This window comes from Dermacentor silvarum, chromosome 1 (assembly GCF_013339745.2).
Source record: "Dermacentor silvarum isolate Dsil-2018 chromosome 1, BIME_Dsil_1.4, whole genome shotgun sequence".
NCBI lineage: Eukaryota > Metazoa > Arthropoda > Arachnida > Ixodida > Ixodidae > Dermacentor > Dermacentor silvarum.
The window spans coordinates 424,642,436-424,665,697 of NC_051154.1; the positions used below are offsets into that span (position 1 = coordinate 424,642,436).

General features: G+C 46.5%; 2 protein-coding genes across 2 annotated transcripts; one reads left to right on the plus strand and one right to left on the minus strand.

Moving 5' to 3' along the window:
• Positions 1–1,785: 1,785 nt before the first annotated feature.
• On the minus strand, positions 1,786–8,323 carry LOC119437657 (60S ribosomal protein L35). Its single transcript, XM_037704652.2, has 3 exons — positions 8,188–8,323; positions 7,635–7,771; positions 1,786–2,083 (listed from the first exon to the last, which is right to left on the minus strand). Exons 1-3 carry the CDS (start codon positions 8,188–8,190, stop codon positions 1,852–1,854), a joined length of 372 nt encoding a protein of 123 aa, XP_037560580.1. The 5' UTR covers positions 8,191–8,323; the 3' UTR covers positions 1,786–1,851.
• A 126-nt stretch (positions 8,324–8,449) lies between these two features.
• Positions 8,450–23,262, plus strand: LOC119437655 (actin-related protein 2/3 complex subunit 5). Its single transcript, XM_037704651.2, has 4 exons — positions 8,450–8,736; positions 15,884–15,956; positions 17,286–17,462; positions 22,943–23,262. The coding sequence occupies exons 1-4, from the start codon at positions 8,591–8,593 to the stop codon at positions 23,003–23,005; spliced, it is 459 nt and encodes a 152-aa protein (XP_037560579.1). The 5' UTR covers positions 8,450–8,590; the 3' UTR covers positions 23,006–23,262.

The following is a 23,262-nucleotide window of genomic DNA, read 5'->3' on the forward strand; positions in this document are numbered from 1 at the left end:
AAAGAATATTTGTAGAAACTAAAAATGCCATCAACGTTTTAACATAAACCACATGACAGATGTAGTCGGTACAATTTTATAACACTTAGTTGCAGGTTATGTCACAATCTGTGCATCTCTCGCTTACACCCGTTAAATGCCCGTGCAGAAGCCAACAATCGGCAGGAGACAAATTCTTGGCTCACTGAACCATCATAAGCAGGGAACTTGTCCTGTGTGGCAGCGCTTGTACTTTTTTTTTCAATTATGAATACCAACTAGTTAGCTCTTCTTATGGGGCACTTTGTCCAGAGCAGCAGAGAGCCTTCGGGAAGCAAAGCCTGCCCACTTTCAACGTTGTTATTCACCCACATCATTCTTGCAGCTTCTACTTCCAGCTGGAGGAAGACTATGACGTCCATGGCAATAGTAAAGCACCCCGACCTCAAGATTCATTTTGAAGAGTGGCAAAAATGCCATTTGACTTGTGGAGCAGCAATCGCATCAGTGCGCTTGTGTCCTTTGTCCAAGGCTTTTCACCACGGTTTGGCACAAAGTAGTATTCACTATTTGTATTATGGGAGCAATGCAGTACCTTGCAGCAGCGATGTTTACAAACGCAAGTTTCCAGACACCACACAAAGCTTCCCAAGCTTTAGTGCAACACTACCTTTCACGATCGTGCCCACCTAGCTACTCCAAACACTAGACAATATGCGCTGTGCAAATACTGGCAGGTGGCTCGGCAGTGACACCAGGCTACAGCTTTCCAAAAGTGCTATTAGCTGGGATTCCCTCCAGCCTTTTGTTAATCCATTGAGGGTTCTACCTGCACTGTTCATTTTATGAGTTAGAGATTTTTCAAAATATAGAACAAAAACAGACTAGAAGCTCATAGTGCACTGGAAAAACAAAAAGGCACAATGAAGGCTACTGAGCTGCTGAACCAAGCAGACAAGAAGGCCTGACATTGGCACTTTATCAAAAGGCACACACAATGTGCTGTACCAGCACCACTGAAGTGGTGCTGGTGCAGCACTGAATAACTGCCATCTGATTACGAGGCACACTTTTGATCACCTAGAATTTAGCATGCACCTAAATCTATGTAAACGAAAGTTTGTGTATTTGAAGTTTCCACATACCGCTAATATCAAGATGTAGCCACCAAGGCCGAAAATCAACTCTTGACCTCGTGCTAAGCAGCGCAATACTACAACCACCACAGTGGGTTGAATTTAAAACAGCTCTTGTAAGACTCAACCTAGCTGCCATAATATCAGTAGTCAGTTCGTTTGCAGCTCTCAGGGGAATACACAACCATAAATGTGCAAAGCTGGACTACACCATACATTGCTTTGTAACTATGAGCAACGAACTTGTTCAAACTACTTATTTTTCTTCTGCTTCCTGCCAAAGTGACCACCTGACAATCCAGATACCTTATAATTCTCAATTCCACCATTATGTGCACTAAACCGCCAACACAACAGTCAGGGTTCCCAAGCATGCCCTTGCATGTGAACCTGCACTTTGTAACATTCCACTTTCCATTCTTTTACAATCCGCTGTGCTGAGTAGCCCAATACCAGCGATAACGGTGATGTATGGACCAATGATGAAGGGCGAATAGAATAGGAAATGAATCGTTACAAAATACAGTACATTCCTATCGATGTAGTGTTGCACACACCTAGACCCTGGATTACGTGCCATGGACTTTCCCTGGCAATACATGGGCACACAAGCAAAATAGAAATAAGCAATGCCAGTGCAGGCCATCAACCAAACACACACACACACAGAGCCAGTCTGGAAGGGGTGGGCAGACCCCACCATTTTTTACTGTTGTCACTGTACACGAGGTGGCGCTCACAGCTTCAGGGCGAACTTGCGAGGAGGGTAGGCTGCCATCTTGCGGGCCTGCTTCCGTGTACGCAAGCTCTTCTCGTGGGGAGTAAGCTCACGGCGCTTAGCACGGGTCAGCTTTGGCCGCAGGTCCCTGGGCTTGTACTTCTTGCCGCGGTAGAACTTTCGCAGATTCTCCTTCTGCGTCTGGTGGATGACTGTCAGCACTCGTGCAATTGACTTGCGCACCACCCGGCTGCAAATGATCAGAGACGGCAGTGAGCCACTCTGCAGCAAAACTCCGTTCTGTGCCTTACCACTAGTTTGATGTTTCGAAGACTCAGTATGAACCAGGCATGCAATGCAAGTAATGCAGTGCCTCGAGGTGCCATGTGCTTATGTTGAGGTAGTGGCACACGCATATGGTACCTCCTGGCAGTAACTGAGCTACGCTGAAATTCCTAACAGGGACAATAACGGAAATGCAGTAACTTTGCCCCCTTATGAAGTTTGAGCCCGAACTGCAGCACCAGTAGACAAGTCTGACATGAATTTCGAAGTACTTTTGCTGTCATTGTGCAGAAAAAAGTTCTCAAAACATATCTGGTTCCTTTAGAGTGCAGTATCTCTGTTTATAACTAGGAATGCATGAGAACCTCCTAACAAAAGCATATGTGCCTGCTCTTAATCCCTCTGTGCTTCAAAAGAAATAGTTCCCATACAAATGCCACAAGAACAGAGGAGAAGCCAGACTTCAGTGTGCTATCCTCAAGCTACAGTCACTATTAGAAAGACAAGTTTTGACACTGTTAGTTTAGTGTACCATCACTGCTGCACGTAATGCACATGTAGCTGGCACGAATTTAATGGGCCCACAATAAACAAATTAAAATGCAGAATGCAAGGCACATCTTGGGTTTGTGCTGACCTAAGAACATAAATCAAGATACAACACAAATGGTTTCCAGCAGAATGTACTGACATGGTCTGAAAGGGACGACACACTGCGACTTCACTTCCTATTGAACTATGGATAGCGCTTCAAAATGAGCAAGTTGGACGTGCCTACTATCCATTGGTCAACCTTGTTAAGTCGGTCTGCACCACATGGCACAGCCAGACTGGAGCATGAGCATGCACTGAAGTTTGCCTTAAAGGACTAACTGCTGGGCTGGTTGAGGTGAATTAGCACTAAGAAGACAAGCACAGAAGTCCACATTCATCTTCTTTATGTGTCACTCTTATTTTATCAAGTACAAATTGGCCTCGACAATAATGTGGATCTTCAAGCTGTCTGGGTCCCAATACCCAAGATGGCAGCATCTGTCTCATTTGCTTAGGCAAAAACGGGCAGTTTGCATTTATATTTACAGAAACAAATCTTAAGGCAGCTTTCACTCATCCCTCTTCAATCAAGTTTCAGCAATGAAATGTCTAGTTTTATGCATCTAGATTATAAGAATCCTTGAAGGGTTTCGAACCACCCCTCAGGCTTGGTGAAAAAAAAAAAAAAAAAAAGCCTGCAGATAGCATACGCTGCTGTGAACATCTCAGCCAATTTTCGTGTGTGGCGTGTGGAGCTCACAAGAGGTACACGAAGCCACCTTTTTATCAAACAAACTTTTAAGCAAAAGCTTACTCCTCGGTCTTTTTGGGCTGCGTGATTTCGTAATACCTATAGCAGATTCCCATATCCGGCTGCTAATGGGCAATAGCTGACATCAATGAAGGGCGTTTGCATCAGTGCGTTTTTTCCTACTGTTACTCTGTATATTTATTGACGCCATTTAATAAGCAGGCTGATGTAAGCAAATTCGATAAGAATTACATACTTTTCGAAGAAGCCAACTTTGTTTGGTCTGCTCACGCTATAGGAATGAAACTTTGGCCACCCTGCTTATTGGTGTCATAGCCATCAGGTCTCACTAATTTCGAACACTCAAATAGCCTGAAACCAGGCGACTTAAGGTCAGACCCCACGCCCGCTGGCCAGCACCCACTCCCTCCTGGTTAGATGCCTTGGCAGACTTCACTTCGTATTGAGCTACTGATAGCGCTTAAAAATGCACAAGTTGGATGTGCCTACTAATGTCCTGCAACAAACTTGACCAACGGACAGTTGGTCAAGCTTGTTGCAGGACAAAGTCGGTCCGCACCATGTAGCACAGTGAGACTGGAGCATATGAGCGCAAGCATGCACAAAACAAATACAGCAGATATGCACTGCATTTTCATGTATATGCAGTCTGCTACGTAGTGTAGATATCGCGGCCACCGAACATGACAACTCTACTGACTGAGGGCAACAGCCTTTGGCTACGTTTGATGCGTTGCAACAACAAAACCAGAAGTAGCGGCGTCTATGTGTACATCCAAAATCAAATTTGAACTGCGCGCCATGGTGATGTTCAGCAGGCAGAGCGTTGTGGGCACGCCCCGCTCCGCCATAGTCTTCGCAGTGCAAGGCATTGAAGAAGGAACTGAAGCACAAAGAACAGGATCATACACGACCTTTACCAATACCACTTCTGAACGCACTGAAGTACTCGTTGCAGCAAAGTATTTCTGAAATCGCCTATTGTAAATTCAGATACATTTCTCAACTTCGATGAAAAGTAGTTGAGTGCCCCTTTAAACCTACAGAAGGGTTGCATCGCCTTGGAAACATGACGTCACCAATGGCTCATTTACTATCCCGTAACTGTTTTGCTCGCCAGAATGTGCAACATAAAAGATTGGGTAGGAAGCTTTCCTAAAGGCTTTCAAGCCTTTGCATTTTGACCAGTATAGTACTAGAAGCTACAAATGCAAAGCACATCTCGCAATATTAATCTAAAACGTTGCTATCACATGTTGCTTCGAGTCTCACCTTCTAAACCTATTTTTATGTTTAGAGTTTACTGCAGGACGAAGGCCTATCCCTGCGCCAATTACCACCGTCGTCAGCCGATTTCAACTTCCACCTGCAAAATTTCCTAATTCCATCTCCCCTAGTTTTCTGCCGTCTTTAACTGCACTTCCCTTGGCACCCATTTCGTAACTCTAATGGTCCACCGGTTAGCTACCCTACGCATTACATGGCAAGCCCAGTTCCATTTTTGCTCTTAATCTCAACTAGAATATCGACTATCCCCATTCGCTTGGATTCACACCTCCCTCTTCCTGCATCTTAATGTTACCCCTAACATTTTTCGCTCCATTGCTCTTTTTCCGGTCCTTGTTCTCCAGCTGCTTTGTTAACCTCCAAAGTTTCTGCCCCATATATTAGCATTAGTGGTATGCAATGATTGTACACTTTTCACAACAGTGCTAAGCTCCCAGTCAGGATTTGGTAATGCCTGCCGTATGCACTCCAACCCATTTTTATTCTGTAAATCTTTCTCATGATCAGGGTCCCCTGTGAGTAATTGACCTAGAAAAACATACTCCTGTACAGACTAAGACTGAATGGCGATCCTAAATTCTCGTTCCCTTGCACATTATCTTTGTCTTCTGCATATTAACCTTCAGCCCGACTCATACACTTTCTTGGTTCAGGTCCTCAGTCATTTGTCCCCAGCGTTAATGAAAAGGACAATGTCATCTGCAAACCGAAGGTTGCTGAGATATTCGCCATTGATCCTCACTCCTAAGCCTTCCCAGTCTCAAGAGCTTGAGTACTTCTAAGCATGCAGTTGGAAAGATTGTCTCCTTGCCCGACCCCTTTCTCGACAGGAAACTTTCTAATTTTCTTGTGGAGAACCAAGGTGGCTGTGAAATCTTTGCAGATATTTCCTAAAACCTTCACGCATGCCTCCTGTGCTCCTTGATTATTCAATGCCTCCAAGCCTGCTGGTATCTCTACTCAATTAAATGCCTTTTTATAATCTATGAAATTCATATATAGATTGCACTCTGCAGATTTCTCAGTTACCCGATTCATGATGTGGACATAATCCATCGTAGAATATCCCTTCGCGAAACTAGCCTTTTCTCTTGGTTGATTGAAGTCAAGTGTTGCCCTGATTCTATTGAAAATTATCTTAGTGAACATGTTGTACAATACTGAAAGCAAGCTAATGGGCCTATAATTCAATTCGTTAATGTCTCCCTTCTTACGGATTAGTATAATGTTGGCATTCTTCCAGCTCTGGTACACTTGAAGTCGTGAGGCATTGCGTATAAAGTGCTGCAAGCTTTTGAAGCATATCTCCTCTGTCTTTGATTTAATCTACTGTTATTTCATCTTCTCCAGCAGCTTTTCCCCTGGACATGTCTTTCTCGGCCCTTCTAACTTCATCGCTAGTTACAAAAGAAGCCTCTGCATTCTGTTCATCACTACTTAGAACGAAAGTAGCGTGACTGCTCTAGGTACTGCACAGGTCAGTATAGAATTATTTTGCTGCTTTTACTATACAATCAAATTTGCTGATGAGATTACCCTGCTTACCTTTCAGTGCATACATCTTGCCTTGTTCTACAACAAGTTTTTTTCTCCCCAATTTCATGCTGCGGCCATCTTTTACTGCTTCCGCAATATAATTTCAAATATCCCTTACTTCCTTCTTGTTGATTAGTTTTAACAGTTCAGTGAATTCTATCTGATCTGAGTCAAATGCTGCAGTGCATAAGTATCTACGTCTACAATGCCACAGATAGCTGTAAACTAGTGTCAACTAGCCATATCGGCCATGGATCCAGAAGCTGTCATTTCATTAAGTCTTTTATGCAATAAACTCTTAACACGATACTTAACCATGGCATCCCTACACGTATCTCCTTCCACAACTCACATCCTTCCTCCTTAAACCTGACATGATAGGAAATTGGAGCATATTCGGATTCTGCAATAGAGTGCAACAGCAATAAGGGATGAAGCAAGTGATGTCAGAAACAGAGCGAAGCAAGTAGAGTGGCCTCTGTGCTCTCCCCACAAATCATGCTCATTCTTCAACTGTTTCTGGCAACGTCAGCAACACTTGTGAACTTGCCAAGTAGAGCAAAATTGTTTTGGACAATTCTTTTCATTTCACAATTTATAGGCCAGATTCGGATCTCATCCAAGCCTTAGATTTCCTGCTATAAAGGTACAAGCCACAGCTACAATCATCACATGAACAAGAATGAAATACAGGGCCAGGATAATGTAACGATGCCATTCCAATGCTATTGTTTTTCGCGCCTTGCAGTGAACGATAAGGACTAGAATCGAGCAAAAGGTATCCTGACATTTTACCAGCCCTGGTACGGAATAACCCCTGAAGGTACGTTCACCTAGTGCGTGGTGAAAAGGCCTACACACTTACCTGCACCTCGCAAGTTTGTGACAATATTCTCTTTACACAGGTACTAAGACATCCCACTTTGTATGCTGTAAAATTTTGCTATTAATCGCACTGCTTGTGAAGCAGAATAAGACGACCTTAAACGCAACGAAACAAGAGATAAGGTAGCATTCGAACGAAATTGGTCGCTAGGTTGTCAGCATGCGATATAAGAAAACGTAACGTTGCCAAAGCGCCCACATAACGCCGTCGTCATAACGTGCTTTGTCAGACAAGCCACGTTACGGCGACTAACGACATGACGTTTCTGCCACCGTGTAGTACTTCTGCGGCCAGACTGGGCTACTTGGTGACAAACATCGTGAAGCAGAATTTTCTTCTGAAACGGCGCCGGCAAGAGGCCGCTAACAAAGGCTTCGTTGCTGAATGCGTTCATCACGTTCAAATACGTCACGATTAGCCTCGATTATTGGCTTATTCGTACGCAGTAGTGTTCTGGTGAGGTGAACTGCGAAACGGTAATGGGAATTGCAGCTCGCTTACATCTTGGACAGCTTGGACGCAGCACCGCCGGTCACTTTGGCGACCCGCAGCGCGGCCAGTTCTTGCTTGAGGTCCTCGAGCTGCTTCACCAGCTCTTCCTTCTTCTTACCCCGCAACTCTCGCGCTTTAACCTTGGCCTGCGGTAAAGAATTGGATTTCGATCACTCAATCGCATAGCGGCCATGCGGCCTGGCGAACGCTGATCGGCCTCGGCCGACTACGTCTGCAACATAAAAACTCCAAGTACTGGTTTAAGATCTTCACAGCAAGGCATAGGAAAAAATAACTGCCGTACTAGGTCTACAGAAATGCTATGCTCCTCGTCACATTAAACAATTACGAAGCGAGCAGCCAACAGCAATTTTCATGCATGTGACATTCTCTTGCTGTGCTCGGACGCCGAACATCAGACTAGATAAAGATACTCGGGGCATACTTATGATCAATGTCACTTTCAGAGCGTAAATGGGACATCAATATAAAGCATAATATCAATCACTACAAATAAAAACGTTGAAAAACTAGGATGTTTTCAGATTACACACACACTCACCATCGCTATGTGGACGCCTTCGGCACGATCCGAAAAGAAAGAGAAAAGGTGGTGCTGCCCCGCACCCAAGAACGAATCTTCACCTCTTTTTTACGCGTACTGATAATTAAAATAAACATTTAAAATGAAACTTATAAATAAATAATACTAAATTTTGCTCAATTTTATTGCTTATTTTTAGGTAACTTTAATTCAACAGTTATTTTCCGTATTTTTTTCTACTTTGGTTGTTTCAGGTTGTCGGTGTGTTCATCCGTTTGCGCCGGAAAGCCGGAAAGATCATCCGGCCGTGCGTGGGTGTGTGTGAAGTGTTTTGTGTATGTAGACTAAAGATCGGCGTCCGATTTTTGTTCGCCTAGCTTGTTTGTTGGTTTTGTTTTGGCTGCCGTGTTCCCAGCTCACTATGTCTAAGAACACGGAGAGCTCGGCTTTCCGTAAAATCGACATTGACCAGTACAACGAGGACAACTACAAGGAGGAGGAAGGCTTGGACGCACAATCACCGCCGGCCGGGCCCGACGAGCAAGAAGTGAATCATCTGCTCAACCAATATCCTTTCTCAGATCAACCGGTGTCTCAGGATTATACCCACGGCTGCGGACTTTAATAGTTTCGTGCCGGGCTGCTAGCTTCGAGTGTGTGTGGTCCTCCGGCGGAAGGTAGCCGTCGGCATTGTCGAATGGAAGCCGCTCAACCGCAGCCCAGTGTTTGTCGTTTCACGATTCTTTAACCGCGACTCAGCAGTTTTACCGCTTACGGCGTCGCCGTGCGTTTGTAGAAGCCGACGCGCCGTCTCATGCATGAGTGAGCGGCGCACTGGGCTTTCACGCCTTGCTGAAGCCCAAGTGCGGGAGCGCAGATCTCTGTTTTGTATTTCGCTATTTTTGTTTACTTGACGCGCGATCTCACTTGAGCACTTCACTCGCCAAAGGCCCAGCGCACGAGTAGCTCCGTGAAAGTGTTGCCGCGCGTGCAGTCGGAAGCGGCTTCTGGGCGTGTCGTGCTGCGGAGTGCAACTGCAGCCCACGAACGAGCGAAACGGTTACAAAAGTGTCGGCTTTTGCGCTGGAAAAGAGGTGCAGTGTGCAGATTACCTCGTTGCCCGCGCCGTTTCACAAGGCGCGGAAAACGGGTGAATCAGTGTGCATTCTAGTGGCGGAATACGAGAAAGATAAATAACCACAGCGTAAGATAAGAATGCCAACTAGCATTTGCCCAAGCCACGGTGACGTCATGCGCATAGCGTTCCGCCGTCCCCCGTCGCTCCGCTCGCCTGCTTTTTAGCTGTGAGCGCTGGCAATGGAGCGCGAAGTTCGCCTTTCGATAGATGCGAGGCCGCGAGCCCATTTCTAAGGGACCATACCAAGCCATACGTCAGCTCACCGTGTTGCTGGACGCTAGCACTATGGTGTACTAGAAGTATTCTAGCACACTGTACTAGTGCCAAGCAGTCCCATGATTATTAGGCCCTTCCTAAGAGTTTCCTGGACAATTGTCATAATGCTGTTTGGTCTGCTGTGAGCCTACATGAGCACCTGGTCAGAAGCGTAGGGGTCAGGAGCAAGTGCGCTTTGTACCCACGAGCAACAGTTCAGAGGAAGGTGTTCTCGCACCCCACTGGAAAGGCCGGTATACTGTTTGTGAAAAAGTTGTGCTTTGCAGCATTCTCTACTTATTAGCAGAGTTGATTCTGCCACAATCATCAGGGACCCGCCGTGGTAGCGTAGTGGCTATGCTCAAGGTCGTGGGTGCGATGTCGGCGGCCTCATTTGCATGCGGGCGAAATGCAAAATACGCTCGTGTACTTGGGATTATGTGCACGTTAAAGAACCGAGTCGGTCAGAATTAATCTGGAGTTTCGCCACTACGGCATGCCACGTAATTTGATTGTGGTTTTGGCATGTAAAACCCCAGAATTGTTTTTTACAATCACCTGGGAGACATTTTAGCAGAACAACTGGAGAGGGGGTGATGTTGCAACTCGCATCCCTGCATGCCATGAAATTCCGGTGAAGTGCCAGGCTTTCACTTGAAAATGGGTCGGTTTGATGCTGTGGTCACTTCACGTACACTCGAACCTCGTTATAACGAATAGAAGGGGAGCCGAAATTCGTTATATCAATTATTTCCATTTACTGCAATATAGGCCCAATAGGGAGCACACACTTGTAAACGTGGAAATAAGACGGCTTCACAGGCCACGCATGCGATGAAATTTGAATAAAACAACAAAACATTTAAAAAACATTCGGCGTGTGCAGCGCCTGACGCGACAGCCTTTAGGGAGCTGTCTTCTCTTCCATTGTGATGGTCTCTCGCTTTCGACTTGGCGCGTCCCGGTCGAGTAGCAGCGTGGCACCCAACACAGCGCTCCGCTGTGTAATCGAGGAGGCAAGGAAACTTCGCTGCGCCAGCTCGGCCTCCGAGATTGCACCGATGTGATCTCTGAGGCCACGCCCAGCTGCCAGCCCGCGCGGTGCGCCGCAGGGATAGGGTGAAGTGAATGCAGAGCTTGGGCTGTACACCCGAGATTGCGCCGGGGAGATCTCTGAGGTCGGGCCCAGCTGCGCCTGCCTGCTCGGCGCGCCGTTCAGCCATGAATGCGCAATCTTTGGCACCGCTACTCTAGCACCGCCGCGCATTGCCGCGCAGCGTGGCATGGCTGGCGAAGCCAGGCGTGCGCAAGAGAGGTCAGGGGGTCAAGTGGATTGCATGGTCAACTAGCCCAAGCAACCAGCCTCGTTCAGTGGAGAAGTCTGCGGCTTCCGGTCTGACTAGTCCTGACAGACGAGCGCGTCACAGGCACGCCATCCAGCTGACGGGGTCTTTCCGAGGTTTCGTTCGAAAGCACCATAACCGCAAGTCGCTCTCCTGACTGCCGTCGTCTGCTCTTACCTAGGTAGATATCCCCCTACCAATGAATTCATTAGCGTATCCTCCGAAATGGTGCAGTCTCAGAGGCCACGTCTTCGACACAACCATAAAGCTTGCATAGTGGAATCGCAGCGTGAGCGCATAGAACGTGTTCGCAAAGCGCAGTTTACGTCGCGCTCTCGCTCTTTGTGCCCCTTAACTGCTGTATTTAAGCAAGGAGGTTATAAAAAAAAAAATTGAAGACGCTTAAGCTTCGCCTTTAAGACTGGAACGCGATAGCATTATCGGGCCCCGCAGTGGCGCACCGACGGGGGGGGATTCGGGGGTTGGAACCCCCCCCCCCCCCCTGAGGCCAACTTAACCCCCTCTTTTGTTTAACCCCTTTTCTTTCCTTACGCATTTGAGTACTGCAACGAAGATGTAAGACGCGCAATCGTGTGCACACTCGCAAAAAGCGCATTTTTTTTACAATTTCCCGTGAAGAAATTGAAATTAGTGCTGTTTAGATGGTATTGGCAAACTGTCAACCCCCCCCCCTGGCAGAGATCCTGGGTGCGCTACTGGGGCCCCGTTCGCATCGCATTTTTGTTTCAGTGAGCTTCACCGCAACACAGAACGCGGGAAAGCCAGCTTACAAAGACCAACCTTACACCAATCCCCTAAAAGTCGGCTTCACTTTTGAACAGAAATGCATTGCTGGGAAGTCGTTTTTCCAGGGGCAATATAAGTCGTCTTATATTAAAATGTGAAGGCCCTAGCACCTATTTTATTTATTGTTTGCTGTTGCCCCGACGCGCTCGCGTGTAAATTACCCGAGCGCACCGGGTTGGTATGTTAGAAATGCTGGAAAAGGGGGGTTTGGGGGGGGGGGGGGGGGGGTGTTTGAGTTTCCTCGTAACATATATACAGGGTGTTTCAGCGAACACTTTCAAAATTTATTTAAGGTTGCCTGTAGCAGATAGCCCAATTCTAGTTAATGAGCTGGTCTACTCGAAGAGGCGGTCATTACTTGCACAAGAAATTGAAATGCATAATCGACTAATTAACAAAAATTTACTAATAAGTGTTTAACTAATTACCTGATGGCCCATATTGCAATTTACAAATTGTAGCCGTGGAGTTCGCGCGCGAAGTACGCAGAAGCACACGGCGTCTTTCACAATATGGCGTCAAACGCCGCGCGCATCATTTCAAGACAGCCGTCGTCATGCCGTCGTGCTAGCTGCTTGCGCGAACAAAAATCTGCTGACAGCTCCGAGAGTACGCGGACAGTCCGCGACTTCCGGGGAGCTGTCAGCAGATTTTTGCTCGCACAAGCGCAAACACCTAGCACACGATAAAGCCCCTCCATACACGTTTACGCCGAAAAAAAAAAAAAAAAAAAAAAAAAAAAAAAAAAAAAAAGCGACGGTGGTGTGTGGATGGAGGGGCTTTTGCACACAACGGCTGTCCTGCGTTTGACGCCATGTTGTGAACGATAACGTGTGCTGCTGCGTACGTTGAGCCTTCCAGACGGCAAATACTGTGCACTGAGCTATCGCTTCTGTTACATCGGTGCTTTGTGTGCCATTACGCAAGTTTTTTTACGAGCGGTCTAATTGCTGCAGCTTTAGTCTTCGTGTTTTTAAAGAGAGAGCACAGCGATTCAGCGCACGTGCTTGCTTTTCTTGATGTGTTTCGCGAAATCTGTCATGCTCATTGGTATATTGCGAAGTAAACAGATTTCGCTTTTCTGGTGAGTGAAACTAAAAAGTGAAACAGGTGTGCGAGGAAGCATATCATATTGCATATGGCTATTTTACGCCGGTAGCTGGAGTGGTACACAATCGGAGCTTCGCCTGTTGACATATATGGTGATTACTTCTGTTGCCAAGTCCGAGCGTTTGCTTTTTGACGTGCAGGATTAGTAGGCGGTGTACACGCGTCGGGCCTTTAATTGGTTGACGGTCTCACGAACTTTTGAGCATATCGGTGGGTGCTTTCTGCTTGAACAGCGACGTGGCACGACCGCAATTTTGCTTACGTCCGTGTGGCTCAATGGCTATGGTGTTGGGCTGCTGAGCACGAGGTCGCGGGATCGAATCCCGGCCACGGCGGCCGCATTTCGATGGGGGTGAAATGCGAAAACACCCGTGTACTTAGATTTAGGTTCACGTTAAAGAACCCCAGGTGGTCCAAATTTCCGGAGTCCCCCACTACGGCGTGCCTCATAATCAGATCGTGGTTTTGGCACGTAAAACCCCATAATTTTTTTTTTTACGTCCGTATGGCAATACCGCTTAAATTTCGCAGGCAATGTGCCAGCTTAAATACAGTGGTTAAAGGGCACGAAGCGCGAGAGCGCGACGTAAACTGCGCTTTGCGGACACGTTCTATGCGCTCAGGCTGCGATTCCACTATGCAAGCTTTATGGTTGTGTCGGCGACGTGGCCTCTGAGACTGCACCATTTCGGAGGCCACACTATTGAATTTGCTGGGTAGGGGGCTATATCTACAAGTAGCCAAGAGCAGACGACGGCAGCCAGGAGAGTGACTTCCGGTCACGGTGCGCTTTCGTGCTAAAGTACCGCCATCCTTTGATAAACGCCGCTTCTCTCTCTCCTGCATCTCCGATTGGACGATGATAGCGCGCGCTTTTCACTTTATATTTTCTTTTTTCCGCTTCAGAGCCATGTTGAAAGTCCTCTGCGCAGCCGCAGTCGCCGGCGGCGGCGGCGCGCGCCCGGCCTGAAAGCTTCAACGTGGACTTTCTAGGTGCGCCACCGTCGACTTGGTTTTCGCAAGAAAAAAGCAAGCGCTTTAGGAGAGGAGGCGGCGGAGGAAAGAGTAGATGGCGGTACTTTTCTTATATAGGGACTTTATTTCGTGCAGGTGCGCAGCTCCGCGCGGCGTTGTAAAAGACCAATGTTGCTCGATGACGCGGGGATGCGGGAGTTTTGAACTGCCGCGGCGGACGAGTGCCGAACCCCGCGGAAAGCGATGTACTCGGCGCGCAACGGTCGGGTATTTGTTGGTTTCGGAGACGAATCTACTTCGTTATATCCATTGGAAGGGCAATTTCACTTCGTTAATGCGAGGTTTTGAATACATCTATCTCTATGGGGATTTCAAGGGGAATTTAATTTCATACCTGCTAAGTTCGAAGAAACTAAATCCGGGAGATCTTCCGATCAGGGGGGGGGGGGGGCAGTCGGTTACACCCCCCCCCCCCCACACACACACCCCGACGTCTATATTTTCAAGTACTGACAGGAGAACTTCATTACAATTTTAATTACAGATATACAATTGACCATATGAACATCAAGGTCTCACTTTTGCAAGCATTTCGTGGTTGCTCAATTCTCGAGTCTTACGTCCCACAACCACAAACTGATTATGAGGCACGGCGTAGTGGGGAACTCCGGATTAATTTCGACGCCTGGGTTCTTTAACGTGCGTCCAATGAATGGCACGCGGGTGTTTTTGCATTTCGCCCCAACAAATGCGGCCGCCGCGGCCGAGATTTGATCCCGCGAGCTCGTGCTTAGCAGCGCAATGCCAAAGCCACTAAGCAACCACGGCGGGTGTTAAAAAATTCTTCAGATAATGTTTGATTGTAAGAAATTCAATTTCTTTCACATTTTGCGAGGATGACGTTTCCCAGCGTCTTAGAGAGGCGACACATGGACGAGCGGCACTGCGTCCTCGTATTTTTCCCAGTGTTAAATTGCTGCTCACACTCTGCATTGTTCTATGGTATCAACAAAACACCCAGCGTCACTTCGGTTGCGCTAGCGCTCCTTGATTTTAATGCCATGACTGACCGTACGCCTACGCAATGCCAGAGCGGCTGATGCCGAGGAGAACGATGGAGAGTCGAGTGTTGCTAGTTGCGTAGTGCGGCATTCGCTCGCTAGCTTAATGAGACTAGGGCCACTAGGGCACCCAACAACCCCGTCAGCGTAAGGAGCGGCTCCACGGTTAACGAAATAGCGCATGTATAGGGTGGATGGTTTTCCCTACTACTTTCATACCAATGCTTTGCGCGATGAACTTCCAACGGGATTGGATTGGGTTGGATTCTTTTTGCAAATGTGGCCTGACAAAGCGCTAAACGCGGATAGAAACGGGACACAACTGCAATTTCCGGGAGCTTTTCCTGTCAACCGTACAACCAGAAGAAATGGTCCAAATCTTGGTCCAAATGGTCCTCTGTAGGCATGTAATTTACTTCGTTATAATGAGGCTCGAGTGTATATCCTTTGAGAGCTTTTCAGTAATGAAAGTAAACATAAAATTGCTTGCAAGCAATTTCTTTTCCCACTGGTGCACGGACCTTAGAACTGCTGATAACAGGATGCTGTGTGTTGCTAGCAGTTTTGAACACTGTATGTTACTTCCTTCGACTGACTGCCATTCAGTGTATCTTTGTAACAAGTGTCCCTGCATACAGGCAAAACAGCGTGCAGAGCACACAGTTATGAAAATGCACTCTCATGTTGCTGTTCCGAGGTCTGTAAACTCCGACCTCCTATCACAATATGCGTACAGACTGACACATTTGTCTGGATTCTTAAAGGATTCTTAAAAAGAACTTAGCTGTGACAATTCAGAACCATTTCATAGGTTATTAGCAAAGGATAGTATTTAAGTGCAAATGGGTAGGTTCAGTTTTGACTAAAGGTCTTTCTAGCATGCTCTGTACTTGCTAGCAATACATAAAGCTGTTTGCATTTAATTTGGGAGTTTGCTTGCTGCCACTGAACGTAGGGCAAGTTGCAACATTACTAAAACTTGAAAATTCTATTTTGCGATGGTTCTTGTCCTTAACATACACCACGGGAAAAACTGTGGATGCACTGAAGATCATCCTAAAGACGGCTCCCATAGGCTCCAAATGTCAAAGTGTAAAGGTAAGTTGTAAATGGGGCTGCAGTTAGCTTTTACTGAGCTGCTAAGTTTGGATTGCTTTGTACTGTGTTGTTCTCACCTTCATGACTCATGGTGTTGTTTGAAAACTGTGTGTGCTCTTGGCAGTACTGACAAGCGCAAGCATATCTTCTCTCGTGAATGTGAGAGACATGCATCTTTATGGACACTTTTTTTAAAACGTGGCCACGCATTTCAGTATGGTATCTCTGCTTCATTTTTCTCGTCAGGCCAGCACTCTGTCACGCACAGAGGGAGCATTACTTGGCTTCTTTGCAGTTAATCATCCAAATTTAGGTTTTTAATAGGTGTTGCATGTGTGATTGGTGAATAATGTTCAGTTGTGCGATTAGAGTTTGCTTGTGCTAGTTGGTGCTTGGTCACTTAGAATGGAAACATTGCAGGCTAACAGGACTCTCTTTCTTTGTCCGGTTAGTGTGCACTGTTTTTGTTCTAGTTCTGTGGTAGGAGGACACAACACATAGGACGTTCACCAGATATTTAGCGCTGATGTTGATTATGCTGCATCTTTTGAAATGGATTGCCAGGTACAGATGGCACAGCATAACAAAACGAAAGATAGATAAATGCGAAAGCGTCACAGTCTTGCGAGTTATGCTGGACTACTTGGTGCAGTAACACATGTGCAGAGGCCCTGTAGCTTCTCCTTCATTGCCACAGAAAGTTGTCCGCGAGTATAATACTGATTCCTTAGCATCAGAATTGATGCATATTTGCAGAGTGTGGGGGGTTAGGGGCCCATGCTGGATGAGGCAGACAGGACTGTGCTCTGTCGTGTTTGCTAGCAAATAGCTCAACGATTGAAAAAGGAAAAAATGAAGATACGCTCACATGCATACACACACACACACACACACATGAAAATGTTCTGCCTGAGGGAGCACCTTCAAGAAATTTTACCAGTTGAATTTCCTGACTGAATGTGTCAGCACCTTAGCTGCATTTAGTTATTTGTGGTACAAAAGCACAAGGCACTAATCCCACTCGGTCCCGAAGAAACCTGATCTGGACGAGTTGGTTCATTGTTGCCATAGTTGTTCATTGTTGCCATGAGTTGTTCATTGTGCCCTTGTTTCATTAGGAAGAATTGAAACCGGGTTTATTAGGATCTTTCCTAACACACTTGGTTGTAAGTACAGTGTCCATGTGTATGTCCTTGTCTACTGCACTGCAAGTAGCTTATATGCCACTGGGTCCGTACTCGCCGCTGCTTGTTAGCCAAGGGCTGTTCTTCTCCGAGAGATGTCTTTTCACCTGCGAAAGCTTAAATGGCATGTTTTTGTTTATTTCAGGATGCAGCCAGCGCCCTGGCCATGCGTGTCCTGCTGGCAGTGAAGGCGAGTGAGATGGAGCAGGCGGTCGGCAGTCTGGACCGGGAGTCGGTGGATGTGCTGATGAAGTACATCTACCGTGGCTTTGAGAGCCCCTCGGAGGGCAGCTCAGGCCATCTGCTGGCTTGGCATGAAAAGGTAAAAAAGGGTGATTTTAAGTGCAACTTTTGTCGCCAGTGGGCTGTGAAGACAGTTGTGCAGTGTGCAACGTGGAGTGCATTATGCCACAGATTAATCTTTCTACGCAGCAAAGCCAGTGGGACAACAGAAATTCCGTGTAAGTGCAAATATATCCAGGTAACTCAAATCTCAAACTACTGGATCTGTTTATATAGCCTTTTATTGTGCACCAGGAATGGAAGCATCCATAGGATGGATGGCATGTTGTCTTAGCACTGTTTAATACTCCCTGTATGGTATAAGTTAGTGAGATCTCTGGGCATGATTTAGTACTAGCAGCACATAGGAGACAAAGGACAGGAGGAAACACAACACAGTTGCAACTCAAGTTTATTGGGAAGGCATCTATTGGATATACTACGGGAACATAACATGCACATTGGAGAGAAAACTAGCAAATGGAGTAAATAGGAATGGGAAAACATATTTAATAAACACAAAGAGACATGTTTTATGATCAGTGAGTGTTGCTTACCAGTACCCAACCACGTGCAGAGTGACACTGGTGAAACTGGTTGTGTTAACACCAGGTTAAAGGGGTCGTGAACCGCTCCTCGGGCTTGGTGATAAAACACAGTCTGCGGATGGCATGTGCTGCTGTGAACATCTCAGCCAGATTTTGCAGTCGTTCATGATGCTGGAGCTCGCAAGTGGAGCACGAAGTCACCATTTCCTCAAATGCTCTCTTTTAAACAGAGGATTATTGCTCCTCAATCTTCTCTGGCTGTTTTATTTGTTAATATAGCAGATTCCCATATGCGGCTGCTATTGGATCAGTGTGCTTCTTCCTACTGTTGCTGTGTGTATTTATTGACGCAGTTTAATAAACCGGCTAAGTAAGCGAAAATGTGCTTTTGAATTTCAATAAAAATTACGTACTTTCGGGAGAAGCCGACTATCATCTGGAAGCATGCAGCCACCTGCTTAGGAACTAAACTTTGGCCAGGCTGCTTATCGGTGTCGTAGCCGTTGGGTCTCGCTGATTGCGACCAGTTTTGAACACTCAACCAGCCTGGAACCACGTGAAACTTAAGGTCAGGCCCACGGTGTAAGAAGAACAGGTGATCCGACGGAAGCACACGGCGTGTCTCACTAATGTTGGGATGCCGCTAGGTGGCGCACGCGACTAGGAGGCTGGGCGTCGGGGGGCCGGGAGCAAAGATACCCTGAGCCCGCGCGTTTCAGCTGTTTCAGCCAGCGTTTTTCAGAGCGCCTGTTAGTGTTAACGCTCTCATATTGAGCCTATCATCTTAATTTCCCGAAAGCTTAAAGAGTTATTTGAGAGTGTCGCTAGGCTTGCTGCATTTTTAAATCAAAAGCGTATATTTCGCTCAAAGCGGCGCTAACAGTCCGCATTTTTCTTGGAGCAGCTGACAATTCATTTTGCAAGTTACGTTTCGATGACGAGTTGCTATCTGTCGTCACTATACGCTGCCTCCCCGTTTTCATTTCTCATGCGAAAACAGTGCGTAGGGGCGTACCGCGTACAATGTCCTCCTGAGTGTATATATAAGCGCTTTCGCGTAATGCGGTGAACTGTGCTATCATTGTTCTGTAGACTCAAACGAAAATTTAGTTTGCGCGTTTCCAATACAGGCTCCGTGCATAGTATTGGGTCCATAAAGCATCAATTTAAAGGCTGTTTGTTTCTTATGAAGCATGCGGCACCTTGCATGCGTATATCCTTATACGCATGCTCCTTAATAAAATATTCATGATAGAAGACGCCGATAGTTTTTCTTGCTTTTTTTTATTCAAAATTACGAGGAAGCAGAAAAACAAATGAAAGCAACTTGCAAACCAACAGAAAGGAAGTCCATCGATGTAGAATAAACATACCCAGCTGTGACATTATTCCTGGCGAAACGTATTTTCAAAGAGCGTGTTGAAGTTGATGCTGTCGGTGTTACCGTCATGTGATGCTGCATTGAAGTCCTGAATTTTGTAAGGTCTTGTAGACTGCTCTTTAGCTCTTGTATCTTGCATCACATATACTGTTACCTGCGGTTCTTGTAGTTCACTGCCTTCAGGTTTTGATTTGCGCTTGCCGTCAGCTGGAGTCTGTTCTGTGTTGGCTTCGTTATTCTGGTTATGGCCGTCTTCTATTGGCACGTCAATTGCTAGCTCCAGTAACTCGTGATTCACTACATTTTGCTTTCTGTTTCTTCTTTTTCGCTTGTGCTTTCTGCCTATTGCTCTTTCTTTCGGGAGCGCTTCGCAGGCGTCAGTTGTCACGGAACACAGTTCTTTGAAAGTGTAGCGTGAAGTAGCCGAAAAATGAGTCGGCACAGCATCTCTAGCTAATAAGCTCTTCGGGTCGTGCTGGCTAAAACAACTCCGTTGTGCATTGTCGTTCATGTTTTTGACACGTACATTGGGTCGAAGTGCTTTTCGCACACGTAGTCCCCTGGTCGCAGGACTCGGTCTTCATTTGTATAGCATCCCGCCATGCTTGCAGTCGACTCGTCTCTTTAGGGACGCTGAACATACATACTTTGTCTTTGCACGAGTCATATTCACTCTTGCAGTTTGCAACGAAACACTTCTTGCCCATAGTCAGGCTAGATCCGTCGCCGCCAGGCAACGTCGTGGCTCAAACGGCAAATCTCTCTTCCATTTCTTGCGATTAAACGGATTCGTCCTTTTCCGTTATGTATACCACGGGAACACTTTATTAAGCGCTTACCGCGAAGAAGGGTGACTGATTGCTCAACGGTAAAGCAAACGTTGCAAAATATTAAAAAAAGATAACTTATCGTCTGCCCGCACCACTTTTCTGCCACTGCTTCCAGGCGTTGTCAAACGCCGTCTGCTAGATCCAGCGACGCGACCGCAATGCTGGAGACATTATCGTCTGTTTCGGCGCCTGAGGGATTTCAATTAGTATAGTGGCACACAGAAAGAGTTAAAAAATGTGTTTTAATAATTTTAAAGGCGCTTTACATACAGTTACAATTATTTACACGTTCGAATTTCCCGCTTTTTCAGCCTCCTAACATGTGCTGCCGTGCAGCGGTGCAGGCGTGAAACTCCATTAGTGAGACGCGCTGCGCAGCAGCGGTCGCCGTGTCGTCGGATCACCTGTTCTTCTTACACCGTGGTCAGGCCACACGCACGCTTGCTCACTCCTGGCTGCTCCTGGTTGGACGCCTTGGCAGAGTTCGCTTCGTATTGAGCTATTGATAGCGCTTCAAGATGTGCAAGTTGGATGTGGCTACTATCTGTCGGTCAAGCTGGTGCAGGACAAAGCCGACCTGCACCATATAGCGCGGCCAGACTAGAGCATATGAGTGTGAGCATGCACTCAAGCCCTGTCGTGCACAAAGCAAATGGTGTGCACCACAGTTGCATGCGGCTGCGGTCTGCTATGTAGCGTAGATACTGTGACGAGTCCAATGGCTGAGCGCACTGCGGCTCGATGAGGACAAACATGTATGCTCAGGGGCGTTACGCTTGGCATGTTGTAGGTAGTAGTGGCATCTACGTGAACATCCAAAATCAAATTTGAACTGCGCGCCACAGTGACGTTCAGTATGCGGAGCGTTGCGGGCATGCCCTGCTCCGCCGTAGCCTTCACAGTGCAAGGTATTGAAGTGGGAGCACCGCAATGATCCGGGATATTTGATAGCCAATAACTCTGCTTCTGATGAACACGTCGACATTCTTTTTGTGGCAAAGTATTTCTGAAATAGTCTATTTTAACTTCAAATACATTTCTTGACTTCAATAAAAGTGGTTCAGGGCCCCTTTAGGTAACTGTTATTGGTCTTTGGGCGAAAACCTCCCTTTTCCTTTCCTGGCTGTATTCTGTGGCTCTTGTGGGTGCAGGCCTATGTCTGAAAATACTTAAGTTTTGTACGGCAGTAAGAATAGACATGCACGGCTAGCCGTTGAGACATACCGTACAAAAAGAATGCAAGCATAAGCAGAACGTCAATCATTTTGCGTGACGCCAAGATCTTGTACGGTTGATTACGAAATGACCTGCATTACGGAAGGATAGTGAATGTCCTGGATGAATTCATTTCTTTCATATGTAGTGCGAACATCTGTAGAGTAAAGACCACTGCAATGAATTTGCCTGTACAGCGAAGGAATTTAGGCATGCCTGATGTCTGATATGTTTTGAAACACGTAGCTGCATTGAGCTGTGGTGAGCATAGGGAGCGCCACTCATCACCAGAACAGAGTATGCAGGAGGTAGCTGTTGTAGCCCCCCCTCTCCCCATTCGACCGACTTGATGATCTGTGTGGAGCTGATAATATTGTTGAAACCAATGCCGTGAAAGAGGCAAAGGTCAATGAAGGAAGGCAGCAGTGGTGAAGAGCCAGCAGACAAACCAAGAATTTTGAGGGGGCTATAGTAGCATTTTACACTCTGCAACTGTACCTTGCATCACTCTCGACTTTTGCCGCAGAGCGTGCTGTGAACCTCCATGCTGTTAGCGTCAGTTGCAGTTGCACATTCTGTCAGATGAAGTATGGAAAGAAAATTGGCGACTTTCACAAATTATCTTGAATTCATGTTAAATAAAGGTTTTCTTTTCTGCGAATGCTTAGCCTGATGGGGGGGGGGGGGGGGGGGAATTGCAAAGGTACAGTGCACAATATTTACAACAAAGTGACCTGTATATAATTGTTTTTGGTGTGCCAAGAACTTTGTTGTCAAGGCATTTGACTGTACTCACACTATTTCAAAACTGGACTCCTCACAGCAGACGTGCCGCATGGAGTGTGGCTCGAGTCTGTGGAGCTGCATTATCCATGATACCGAACGACTATTGCATAGCATGGTCAATTCGTAAGTGTATGTATTTGATGTCGTCAGCAGTGCTGTGCCAAGAAGGAATATAGTCAGTAGTGTTGTGTTTACCACTGTACATCAGTCGCATGGAGGCTCACATTTTGCAAAGGCCAGCAACCTGAAGAGTAGATATCTGTGTGATGAAACTGCAGCTGTGTATGCCCATGGGTAGCAGCATCAGGGATTGTGTGCTCTTGAAATTTTCATTCAGATGAGTACATCTTGCCAGGTGCTGTTATTTTTGTCTTCTGTCTGTTGCTGCGAAAACAGAGCTATAGAAATCCCACTATAGAAAGGAGCATGTGCCATAGAATTAGTGGGGCAGTGTGTTCCTTGTTGTTCCTGTTCTATTGTGCTAGGCTGAAAAATGCACCATAATAAGTGAATTGAAATAGAGGTCCTTTTAAAGACTAAAAACAATAAGTTGCTTGTGCTAGAAATTGCCTTATACAAAGGTCCTTGCTCTTGAGGGTAATACGTGCGTTAATTACTGGCATAATTTTCGAGGGGCTTGCACAGTATTTGGGTGATGAAGACACAACCTAACAAGAACCTTACTTATAACACGGAGAAGTAGTACTAAACAGCCGGAAGATCTGTGAGAAGCATTTAATTGCATCAATTGCATTTGCAGGCTTACGCAGCTGGCGGCATTGGATCCATAGTGCGCGTCATGACCGACCGCAAGAGAGTCTGAGGATGACTGCAGCGGACCGTTTTCGCTCCGCCATGATGTCCCACTGCTAAAAATGCGGGGCCTTCATTCCACTTGAGCCCGCTGGGGTGTCGACGATGCCAACCAATCAATTCAAACTGGGCCATGGAAACCTTCGTGTGGTTCCTGTGAGCATGCCGACATGCAAGGCCCCACGACAAATGCAATGAGTGCTGTAAATAGGCATGGGTTATACATGTACTCCCCTCGAGTAGTAAACACCTGTTTCTGTCCCCGTT

Coding starts and splice junctions, on each gene's coding strand:
- LOC119437655 (XM_037704651.2), top strand. CDS start 8,591: ATGTCTAAGAACACGGAGAGCTCGGCTTTCCGTAAAATCGACATTGAC. Junction 8,737..15,883: donor GTGAATCATCTGCTCAACCA/ATATCCTTTCTC, acceptor AACATACACCAC/GGGAAAAACTGTGGATGCAC. Junction 17,463..22,942: donor TGCTGGCTTGGCATGAAAAG/GTAAAAAAGGGT, acceptor TTGCATTTGCAG/GCTTACGCAGCTGGCGGCAT.
- LOC119437657 (XM_037704652.2), bottom strand. Junction 2,084..7,634: donor GCGTCCAAGCTGTCCAAGAT/GTAAGCGAGCTG, acceptor GATCATTTGCAG/CCGGGTGGTGCGCAAGTCAA.